Raw genomic sequence first — 12,225 nt, forward strand, 5'->3', positions numbered from 1 at the left:
TGTGAGACCCTTGCTCATTGCACCATCAGGATTCAAGCAAACCGGGCCGAAGACGGCTGTAATGCCAGAAACCGGTCCCCGGGAGCTTGTTTCCTTCCCAGTGTAAGAATTGGCTTTTGTAGTTTGGTTTGCCCTGTTCCCATCATGCACTGGGACAGGAACAGACTAATTTGCATACAGCCAGGTTCTGAAACTGGGATGGTGCAGTGAGCTAAAAAACGGTGTTGGATCTAGCCCTGATCTCATGACTGGGTGAGAGCTTTCTGCTTAATTCAGAGACTCTGTCCTTCACCACCCCTTTTTGTAAATATTTTTGTCCACCCTAAGCGTGGAAGGGTATTCTCAGATGTGAGACCCTTGCTCATTGCACCATCAGGATTCAAGCAAACCGGGCCGAAGACGGCTGTAATGCCAGAAACCGGTCCCCGGGAGCTTGTTTCCTTCCCAGTGTAAGAATTGGCTTTTGTAGTTTGGTTTGCCCTGTTCCCATCATGCACTGGGACAGGAACAGACTAATTTGCATACAGCCAGGTTCTGAAACTGGGATGGTGCAGTGAGCTAAAAAACGGTGTTGGATCTAGCCCTGATCTCTTGACTGGGTGAGAGCTTTCTGCTTAATTCAGAGACTCTGTCCTTCACCACCCCTTTTTGTAAATATTTTTGTCCACCCTAAGCGTGGAAGGGTATTCTCAGATGTGAGACCCTTGCTCATTGCACCATCAGGATTCAAGCAAACCGGGCCGAAGACGGCTGTAATGCCAGAAACCGGTCCCCGGGAGCTTGTTTCCTTCCCAGTGTAAGAATTGGCTTTTGTAGTTTGGTTTGCCCTGTTCCCATCATGCACTGGGACAGGAACAGACTAATTTGCATACAGCCAGGTTCTGAAACTGGGATGGTGCAGTGAGCTAAAAAACGGTGTTGGATCTAGCCCTGATCTCTTGACTGGGTGAGAGCTTTCTGCTTAATTCAGAGACTCTGTCCTTCACCACCCCTTTTTGTAAATATGGGGACAGACATCAGTAGAGCAATGCATGCACTCACTGCTTTGCTGTTGTCTGCAACCAGCCTGCCATTATATCACCATAGCACAATCTGCCCTCTAACTCATAAGTAAATCTGCCAACGGCTATTGGAGCTTGGCAAGGTTTAAATACAAGTGCAGGAGGTGATTCTACTCAGGTCTGAATAGGGACCAGTAAGATCAATGTCTATATTGTATACGTTTTATTTAGCAGGGAAACTATATAGGAAGGTTACCCTTTTGTACTGATATGACGGCACAACAGAGTTTGGAAAAACTATGCTGAACTTAGCATCTATACATTTTAGGGTTTCAGCAGCAATTTATCAAAATAGATGAAGGTGTATTCTGATCTCTCCTGCCAAGAGAAACACTTCATATGTAACATTTGGAGAATGACTTTACGACAACTAGTGCCACACTCAACCTACTTTTGCAGATATGAATAAAATCTGAGTGTTATCTGTATCATGCATGTGTTCCGCGTCTCACATTGTAAAATGCAAATCTGTGCACCAAAAACAAATACTTGGTGCAATGCAAACAGTGTTATTTTTTTTGTTTTTTAAACAATACGCAAGAACTGAACTACACAGCTCAAAAAGAGACATTTTTACATTACCGGAGAAAATCACTGCTGCTTGGGAAACCTTGAAGCAAGAAACTCAGGACATTGCCAATTGCAGCAATAGTGGGCTGCGACAGAGTAAAGTCCCTCAAAGTCATCAAAAGTTTCTGAACCAATTGAAATTCTCTCATTAACTTTGCATTCTTTGCAGCCTCACTGGAAAAAAAACATAAGAACAGTGTACAGTTTCTTAATTGTTTTCAACAGAAATTGTGTGTTGGATGTTCAGTGTCTTGTCCATTTACCTTGACTCTGTGAGTAATTCAATAAAGTGCTCAAATAACGACAGATGCAACTCGTATGGTGCATGAAGCCACACCTGCAAATGGAGGACACAGTGCTATTATGACATGGTATTTGGTGGTCAGTACTGAAGCAGATTTGAAAAAACACAATAGTACAGACAGAAATACTAATCCCACAAAAACTATTTTATTTTGATTACTAAACAGTTTTGCCAAGCAACAGAAGGCTAAGGGTCAAATGTACAAAAGCTGGCTTTTAAAGCTGCACTGTTTTTAACACTGCAACTGCTTTGCAACCCAACCTCAGGTTCATGCTGATGTTGGTATACAAATCAGTCGAAGCACAAAATTACCATGCACAGACGGTAGCACGCATTCCTATCTGCCACAAGCAACTTTCAATCTTCGAATCAGTACCACCTGCTTTGACAGCTTGTTAACCTGTTTATAGTTTACCATCGCAATTCTGGTCACAAGGCTTTCATACAGTGAATGTCAAATCGTAAGGAAGGAGTTCAATTTAGCATTGAGTTGCGAAGGTTACATAGAACTAAGAAAATAATCCATAGCTGGTACTTTACAATGGTGAAGCATTGGAGACGAGGCCTGTTTTTCTGCTAGAGTGCGGCGTGGTGGTTTTGATCTCTAACAGATCAACTGCTAAACTGCAGCACTGAGAAACTGACGTAATTGTGGCAGAAAAAATGAGGCATGCCTGAGCCACCAGTTCTCCCAAACTCACCATCTTCAACACATCATGTTGTCTGAACATCGGCAATCTGCCTGTTTTTGGGTTCTCCAACCCACTCTATTCTTTCCAACCACCCTCTTTTCAGCACTAAATGATATCCCACACATGTCTCCTTTCCTGTTCTGCCCTTCAATATGCTCACTTACAGTTTTGTCAAACGGTATTCCTCTTCCACCTAATACGGTCCAGAGAAAGTCATGTTGTGATCCGTTTTGAATTCCTTCTGATCATGTGCTGTGAAAGGTTCAAAGGCTTTGTACAAATGAGATTTCTGAGACTTGCGGCACCATTGTATTTTGTTGTAAAACTGAATTGGGCTCCTCATGTTAAGCACCAACAGCAGTAGCTACTCAGATCTATCGAATGGGAACAAAGTCTGCCAGGCAGATAATTTCCCCACAATTTAAAATACAAACTATAATCTTGTATATCCAAAGCAGTGATACTCAAAGTACCACCGGGGGGGAGGAGGGGGGCTAGGTGGCGTGTGACCAAGATGGCCACACACCAGTGAGGCACCTGCCGACTGGGCACCTAAACATACACCACCATCATCCTGAATCATGATTTTGCAGTCTCCAATGGCTAAACTGAACACTTCTTCGCTGGAGGTCCCGCCGCGGCTCTGTATCCCGAGCCGGTGCTGCCTGTGAGCTGTGGGACGAAGGCTGCCATCCCGGCGGGCGGGGCGCGGTGTATGGAGCCCGCGGTCAGCGTCTCTGGCTGCTGAAGCCCGCGGCCTTAAACTTGAGCGGAAGCCGCGTTGCACTGCATGGGTGGCTGGGAGGGTGATACAGTAACCCCCCACTTGCTGCTTTTCATGCCCGCACCGGACCTGGGATTCGTGCTCCCATGCAGAGGCTGACCTCGAGGAGCTGCGATCCTACCCACTAAGCGGGACCCAAATCCTGAGCGGGTACTTAGATACCTGGCCCAGGTTGTGCGATTCGGTGCAAGCATGCTGATCCTATCCTACTTGCATAAATAAGGGCACAGCTGTACATCCTGGCTCTGCCTAAAGTGCTCATACAGGCTACTCCTCGACAAACCCGTGCTTTGCTGAGAAACTGTGCCGGCGGCGTGGCGCCCGTCGCGGGCTGCCCTCCAGTGGTTGGAGCGGAGAGCCCTTGTATCCCACTCCCCGCCATAGTTGTGGTTGTTGTTCCGCGCCCCGGATGCCCGATGGGCAAGACCGACGGGAAGCAAACGAGAATTCCCTTTGAGTCACGTAAAACGTCCCGGTCCCAGGTCGAGGAGCATCCAGGGACTGAGACACTGGAACGCCAGGACGAAGACTAGAAAGTGCTGCTTATCACCATGAAAAACAACCTCACTTCTATAGATGCCAAAATTGACACCATGAACTCTCGGCGAGACTCTGTTGTGCACAAACTAGAACACCATGACCATCGCATTGTGGAGGCTGAGAGTAGAATCTACAAGCTAGAGGATGAAGCCACGAACAGCAGAAAGCAACTTTCACAGATGGACAGGCTGCTTAAAACCATCGCAGACAAAAACGAGGACCTGGAGGCATGCTCCAGGATGAACAATGTGCGCATACTTGGCCTGGCAGAGACAACCAACACAGGCTGCATGGAGGACTTCATAGAGAAGCTCCTCAACGTACTGTTTGGGGCTGAAGCTTTCTCTAAACATCTAATCGTGGAAAGAGCGCACAGATCCCTGAATGCATGTCCCCCTCCGGGGGCTCCTCCAAGCCCTGTGGTGGTTCGCTTCCTTAACTACCGGGGCAGGGATACTGTACTACGTCTGGCGTGAGAAAAGAAGATGGTAGGATACGGGAATTCCACCCTTGCGTTCTACCCGGACTTTAAACAAAATGTGCAAGACGCACAGAGAAAATTCACCAATGTCAAAAAGAACCTGCTGACCTTGAATATCCCTTATGCTATGCTTTACCCAGCACGGCTCCGCATCACACATCAAGGGAAGCAACATGTGTTCCAAAATCCCCAGCAGGGGAGACTTTAACACAACCATGTCCCCGGCAATGGATAGATATCACCCTACCGCCCTACATTACATGGTCATGCAGAAGCAGCTCACTGGTATTGGCTCGGATAATTACCTAATAGACGCATGGTGACACATACACCCCACAACTAAAGAAGGTACACATTACTCTGCTGTACATTCTTCCTGGTCCAGGTTGGACTATTGGTTTGTGTCCGCGGGCATGGCAGGCTGAGTGGACTCAGTCACTCACCTGGTGAGAACGTATTCCGACCACTCTCCGGTGAAGATGGTGCTGAAGCCCCCCGTAGACCTGTCCCCCTACGCTAAGTGGCGGCTTAACCCATTGCACCTCATAGACACTTTCAGAACCGAACTTGAACAAGACATACAAGAGTACTTTGAGCGTAATGGGGATTCTGTGCCAGGCCTCATCACTGTTTAGGAGGCTTTCAAATTTTCAATCAGGGGATCCTGCATTGCCAAGGGCAGGGGCATTTTCAAAGATATACGCAGCGACATTAACCGGTTAGAAAAAGACATTAAAGCATTGAAGCAAGAACTCAGTAACACAACAGGTGGGGGTCCTGCCAGGGCAAAGCTACGTGACAAACTGACGGAATACACAGACACTACTGAAAGCAAATGCAAATTTTACGGCAAGTATCATGTTGCAGGTACTTACGGCGAGGGGGACCGTCCCGGGAGGGTGTTAGCTGTACTCGACAGACAACCAAAGTTCTCCAACTATGTGGCGGAAATCCAGGACTCCGAGGGCGGGATTCACAAAAAACCTCCCAGAGCAACTGCATATCTTCATGACGTACTACAAATCCCTATACACAACAGGGGCAACCGCTTGATCTTCCTGCATATTTTGAGGACACCGCCCTGGCATGGCTGGGCGACTTCCAGCGTGAATTCCTGAGTGCCGAGGTGGACGAAGTCACCACAGCGATCATGCAAATAAGATCGGGCGTGAGCCTGGGTCGAACAGCCTCCCCATAGAGTTTTATAAGACATACCAGACACAACAAGCCCCCATATTAAAAGCAGTCTTCTATGAGGCTAGAGAGGAGGGCCAGCTCCCGGCCACTATGAGAGAGGCCCTAATCACATCTCTATTTAAACCAGATAAACCTTCCACCCAACGTGAATCTTATCGCCGATATCGCTGCTTAATTGCGATACCAAAATTCTGGCGAAGGGCATCTCCAACAGATTAAACCTGCTAATGGAGAGACTCGTCCTTCAGGACCAGTCCGGATTCATCCCCAACAGTGCAACGTCCCACAATCTCCGGACCCTACTTACAGTATTACAGGATATCGACCCCAGGAGAGCAGCTATTGCGGTTTTCCTCAATGCCACCAAGGGCTTCAAAACCATTGAGTGGGATTATCTCCTAGGCACCCTGCGCTACATGGGGATGCCTACGGCTTTCTTTGGATGGGTGCAATTACTGTATCAGCAACCCACGGCCACTGTCCTCTTAAATGGAGCACGTTCCCTCAGTTTTGCCATTACCAGGGGCACTCGGCAAGGCTACAAGGTCCCCCATTTTATTTGCCCCGGCCATAGAACCGTTAGCCACTAAAGTAAGGCAGCTGCATAAGTAAGCGGGCTCTGTTGTACCCGTCCAGGCAGCTCATAATCTCGCTCTACATGGATGATGTCGCCCTCTATCTCAAAGACCCACAAGTTAACCTTAATCCTGTACTATGGGAAATCACCAAATTTGGAGCGATTTAAGGCATAAACATCAACTGGACCAAGTCAGCTGTTTTCCCGCTCACGAGTGTGACTGCCCCGTACCCACTAGATTATCCACTTGCTTGGCAACGTGAGGAAATCAAATACCTGGGGGTCCGGATATCTAGAAACAGAGACGAGCTAATGCGGGCTAATTACGGGGTCACCCTAGAGAAGGTCACAGAGTCTATCATGCGATGGCTGACCATACCCCTTTTCATGGCTGGGAGGATCTCTCTCGTAGAGATATTATTGCCCAGGTCCCTCTACCTCTTTACCAATATACCGTATAACCCCGGCAAACACTTTTTCAGTGCACTCAAAACGCAAATAATACGTCTAATATGGGGGGGGACAAGCAAGACTCAGCCTAGATAACCTGATGTTGCCATTCTCACAGGGAGGGGACGATGTGCCTAATTTCGAACTTTATTACTGTAGTACCCAAGCACACTCCGCCACACACTGGTTCCATCCACCACCCTTCAGGCCCCACCTGGCGACAGAAGAAGGGTACATGGCCCCCACCCCTCCCTCAGGTTTTCTGTTCACCCCCAGTAAGGAGCAAGAGCGGGACCCTACCACAGTTGCATGCACTACCTTCAGCTTGGAGGAATATTGCTACCCGGATGGACATGTCCATGTTATACTCACCCAAACTGCCCCTAATCTTCCATCCATCTCTCCAAGTCACATATGAGCAGCAATGTCGATCAATACTAGATAAGCTGCAGTTTACCACATGGGGAGACCTCTACACAGGGGTACCTTCCGGTCCAGGGAGCAATTTTTCGGGATACACGCACCCACAACCATGGAGCTCTCCATGTTTGTAAGGTTCAGGCAAAGCGTGAAGGCAGCCACACCAGCATTTCCCGCACCAACACAATACCGCCGCTTCACGCGTTCTTACAAGCGGAACCCCCCCCCCGACATGCCGCCTCACTCATTTACCATCATACACAAAAGGCGCTGAAGCCCCGATCCTGGATGGCCCACATTGAATGGGATAATGATTAAGGGATACAACTGACAGATGAAAAATGTGAATTCAGCTGTAAGCTCACAAAGGCATTAACAGCCAATAGTGGCTTGAGGCTAATATACTCTAAGTTCTTACATAGACTATATCGTACCTCAGCCAAGCTCTATGAATTTAACCTTAGGGGGGACGATAGAGGTGTGAGGTGTAGAGATGAGGGAGCAGACTTTCTCCACCTGGCCTGGCTGTGCCCCACTATCCAAGACTATTGGCAACAGGTGTTTACGGGTATGACACGCATGATAGATACGCCATTACAAGCATCACCGGACATAGCCTTTCTGGGATACACAAGATGTTGACACTGCATTTAAAAAAAACTGACGGCATTATACCACCTATTACCCAACTGGACCGGTTGGCAAGTGATACCAGCAGTAATGTCTCCACAAAAGTATGGATAGGTGCCTCCATAGTAGCATTCCCCAGGACATACTGTCCAACGAATTGGAACACAAGGTCCCCGGGTGCACGGTTGTGCATTACTACTCTGTGATGTATTCCTTTCAGAATGTACATGTATAACTCGTTGCAATGTACATGTTTATCTGACTGTATACCATGCATCGTGAAAGAGCTTTCCAACCCCAGCGCAGGAAACAACGACATCACCCCATCGCAAGACCTCTGCAACTCCCTCGCCTCATACTTCCACAACAAGATCACGGACATACACAGCAGTTTCAACAACCAACCAACGCACACCACGACCGACCAGCCACCCCCCCCCACCACCACCCTCCACGCCTGGACCCCGATCAGCACCGAAGACACCATCCGCACGATGAACTCCATCCACTCCGGATCACCGACCGACCCCTGCCCTCACCACGTCTTCAACAAGGCCGACGCTGTAATCGCACCCCACCTGCGAGACATCATCAACACCTCCTTCGACACCGCCATCTTCCCTGAAAGCTGGAAACACGCCGAACTCAGCGCTCTACTCAAGAAACCAACAGCGGACCCCACCGACCTCAAGAATTACCGCCCCATCTCGCTTCTCCCGTTTCCAGCCAAAGTCATTGAGAAGACCGTCAACAAGCAGATGGCCGCCTTCCTCGAGACGAACGGATCCCTCGACCCCTCACAGTCCGGCTTCCGAGCCAAACACAGCACCGAGACCGCCCTCATCGCCGCCACCGATGACATCCGAGCCCTGATGGACAATGGAGAAACGGCGGCCCTCATCCTCCTAGACCTCTCCGCGGCATTCGACACGGTCTGCCACCGCACCCTAGTACGGCGCCTCAGCAACATCGGAATCCAGGACAAGGCGCTGGAATGGATCATCTCCTTCCTCGACGGAAGAACACAGCGAGTCCGCCTACCACCGTACAAGTCAGAGGCCTCCGAAGTCATCTGCGGCGTCCCCCAAGGATCATCCCTGAGCCCCACCCTCTTCAACGTCTACATGAGCCCCCTCGCGGCCATCGTACGCAAACACCACCTCAGCATAATCTCCTACGCCGACGACACCCAGCTGATCCTCTCCCTGACCAACGACCCCGCCGCCGCCAGAGCCAACCTGCACGAAGGGATGAAAGAGGTAGCCGAGTGGATGACGACCAGCCGCCTGAAACTGAACTCGGACAAGACGGAGGTCCTCATCCTGGGCTCCTCACCCTCCGCCTGGGACGACTCCTGGTGGCCTCCCGACCTGGGCACCGCACCCAAACCGACAGACCATGCACGAAACCTGGGCTTCATCCTGGACTCCTCCCTCTCCATGACCAGGCAAGTCAACAGCGTCTCCTCGGCGTGCTTCAACATCCTACGCATGCTACGGAAGATCTTCTGGTGGATCCCCACAGAGACCAGGAAGACCGTCACCCAGGCCCTCGTCACCAGCCGACTGGACTACGGCAACGCCCTCTACGCCGGGACCACCGCCAAGCTCCAGAAGAGACTCCAGCGGATCCAAAACGCCTCAGCCAGACTCATCCTCGACATCCCACGATCCAGCCACATCTCCGGACATCTGAGAGACCTTCACTGGCTCCCCGTCAACAAGAGAATCACCTTCCGCCTCCTCACCCACGCACACAAAGCCCTACACGACCAAGGCCCGAGCTACCTCAACAGCCGAGTCAACTTCTACGCTCCCAAACGCCACCTCCGATCAGCCAACCACGCCCTCGCCGCCGTCCCCCGCATCCGAAGAGCGACTACAGGAGGAAGGTCATTCTCCTACCTGGCCGCCAAGACCTGGAACTCCCTCCCGTCCGACCTGCGCCTGACCCAAGACCACCTCTCCTTCAGGAAGAAGCTGAAGACCTGGCTGTTCGAGCAGTAGCGGCACCCCCCCCCCCCCCCAGCGCCTTGAGACCCTACGGGTATGTAGCGCGCTTTATAAGTGTCACTGATTGATTGATTGATTGACTGCAAGGCAGGGGGGTGGGGGGGGGGTGTTCCCCCAATTGGGGTTTGTTCCGTAAGATTATCTACTTTATAATTCATGATTGAATTATACTGCAACATTGATATATCTCAATAAACAAATTAATAACAAAAAAAAAAAGTTCGGCCCGGGGGTCGCATGCGGCCTTCCTGACCCTTACATGCGGCCCCCTAAGCAGTAGCAGCAGTGGGCTGCTGTTTACTCGACTTAGTACTAACATGGAAAAAAAAAAGTTAACTATAAAGCAAACACTTATTTAACGGTTCATTGCAGTTAGGGAAAGGAAGTAACTAGGCCCTTAACTTTAGGAACACCTTCATTTGTAAACACAGCCCTTAGATTTATAAGCTTTGCTTCCCCTACACCCACTTTACATCCCTGTTGGCATCCGTGCAGCCCTGTCACACCAAAGAACACATTTTGCGACACCACAGGAAAATGTTTGTGAGTACCCATGATCCAGAGGAACCACACTTAATAGAACATCACAACTTAAGTGGCTTGCCCCACACTGAATGCTCTCATACCAGGCTGAAGGGCAGGATAAGCTTTTAAACTATGTAACTGAGGTTTAATAAATAAACCCCAAAAAGATCCAATTTACAATAAAAGGACTATTCCAGAGGGAAAAAAAAAAGAAAAACCGGATGTGGCACAATGACCAATACCTCTGCACACTCACAATCTATCTCCCATCGGACATCAGGTCAGCATCTTCTAACAACACTTTTAAAAGAGAACTGAAACATCTATTGCTGCAGCACTGCCTCACACGCTGAGGAACACATGGTTATCACTCATGCTAATTATTTAACTAAAAATGTTAAAATAATCAGATGACTATTTCATATGGTATCTAGAAGCACACACCCATTAATCTATATATAATGTTATATAAACAGTGCTGAGAAGGACATATGTATAAAATGCAACCAGGTCATCTGTATATGCTTTGTTTATTTGTTCTAAGCCAGATGTTTTGGTAATCGATGGTTCTGCTATAACCTGTACCTGGCAACTTGTTGTTATGTGAGGCACTCTAATAAAAGAAATGCAGCTTAAGCTGAATATTCACATACCTCAAAGTCACAGAGCAGATCCTGAAAGGCTGTGGAATTTGGAATAATGGATGTTTCATTACCGCTATCCACTGTACCAACCAAGGAAAAGGTCAGATGAAGAATGTGGCTGTTGAGCAGGGATCTCTTTTTCTTCAGCAACATCGCCAGCAACTAAAACAAATATAGAACATTACTACTATGAAAGGAATACCCTGCACATGGTTTCGCTGTACTACTGAATAGACAACACTGAGTATGAGACACTTCAAGAAGTAAAGTCAGAATCGTGCGTTTTGGAGCAGAGGTTGAAAGTGTGGGAGGTGAGGAGGTGTATTCTGTGGCAAAAGAAAAGGGACTGAATAAATAGTCACGTTTGTCCAGATGTTGTGACTGACTCATATTTTCGCCTGTAAAAAACACAGACAACCACTCCTTCACAGTTTGGAGAATACAATAAAAGCACCAGCTGGATCACTGAGACCAAATGTAAAAAGTGCAATTAGATGAAAAGAAAATTCAAGAAAACATCATAGTGGATGAATGGTCCAGGCAAATTAGAACAGATACAAAGTTTATTTTTGTCCACCTTAGGTAGTGCCAGCAAATCGCATCCCTTCACCATACAGCACATGAAAGTAACATATTACAAGGTGGGGATGTATTAACCAGTGAACGTCTGGCAGGACACTTAAATGTAAAAGTCTCAGTGTATTTGGGTTGTACCATGAGCATGTTCCACTTTGCTCAATCTTCAGGGGAATTTTTATGTTTTTATTTCCAGGTAAGCAAAACCTACCTTGAAATTCTGTGGAGATCTGCTCCTGATTGGGAGCATGCTGGTTCTCCCACAACCTTGTTCCATACAGCCACTACAGGAGAACACTACAGTACCAATCAATGTGTAACTCCTATTTAAGGAGCCATGACCCAGTGACGCATCACTGACCATGCCCCTCTGTCCCCAACCTCAAATGTTGAGAAATGTTATAAATATAAAGTTTTGTGCCACTAAACACATCCAATATGAAAATCTTCATACAGGCCTCAGAATGAGAAGAACATGTGTAAAGGACACCGATGGCTGTGATCTAAAGCAAATCATCAACAATTTAAAAGCTGCGTTTATCAATCCTAGGACCAAAAAAATAAACAAAACATATGCCTGGGAGTTTGAGGGTGATGAAAAATTGTTATAGTCCAACACAATTCTATAATTATACTGCCTATTTAATCTACAGCTCCCTGCTACCTGCTAATGTCCACATATCTGTGTTGCTTTCAATGATACATCAAAGCATATGGAAAAGAAAAATGTACAAAGTGATGGGAAATGGGCCAGACCCCTCT

General features: G+C 48.1%; 1 protein-coding gene across 4 annotated transcripts in view; it reads right to left on the reverse strand.

The window, feature by feature from the left end:
- Positions 1 to 12,225, reverse strand: part of WDFY3 (WD repeat and FYVE domain containing 3) — a 2,050,643-nt gene that overhangs the window by 1,015,936 nt on the left and 1,022,482 nt on the right. For all 4 annotated transcript variants that reach the window (XM_086961876.1, XM_086961875.1, XM_086961873.1 and 1 more), the window contains 3 exons: positions 10,897 to 11,049; positions 1,895 to 1,968; positions 1,644 to 1,805 (listed from right to left, as the gene is read on the reverse strand). In XM_086961876.1, the coding sequence (XP_086818002.1) occupies positions 1,644 to 1,805; positions 1,895 to 1,968; positions 10,897 to 11,049 (389 nt within the window). The remainder of the gene's footprint in view (positions 1 to 1,643; positions 1,806 to 1,894; positions 1,969 to 10,896; positions 11,050 to 12,225) is intronic.

This window comes from Lissotriton vulgaris, chromosome 3_1, assembly GCF_964263255.1.
Source record: "Lissotriton vulgaris chromosome 3_1, aLisVul1.2, whole genome shotgun sequence".
Classification (NCBI taxonomy): Eukaryota; Metazoa; Chordata; class Amphibia; order Caudata; family Salamandridae; genus Lissotriton; species Lissotriton vulgaris.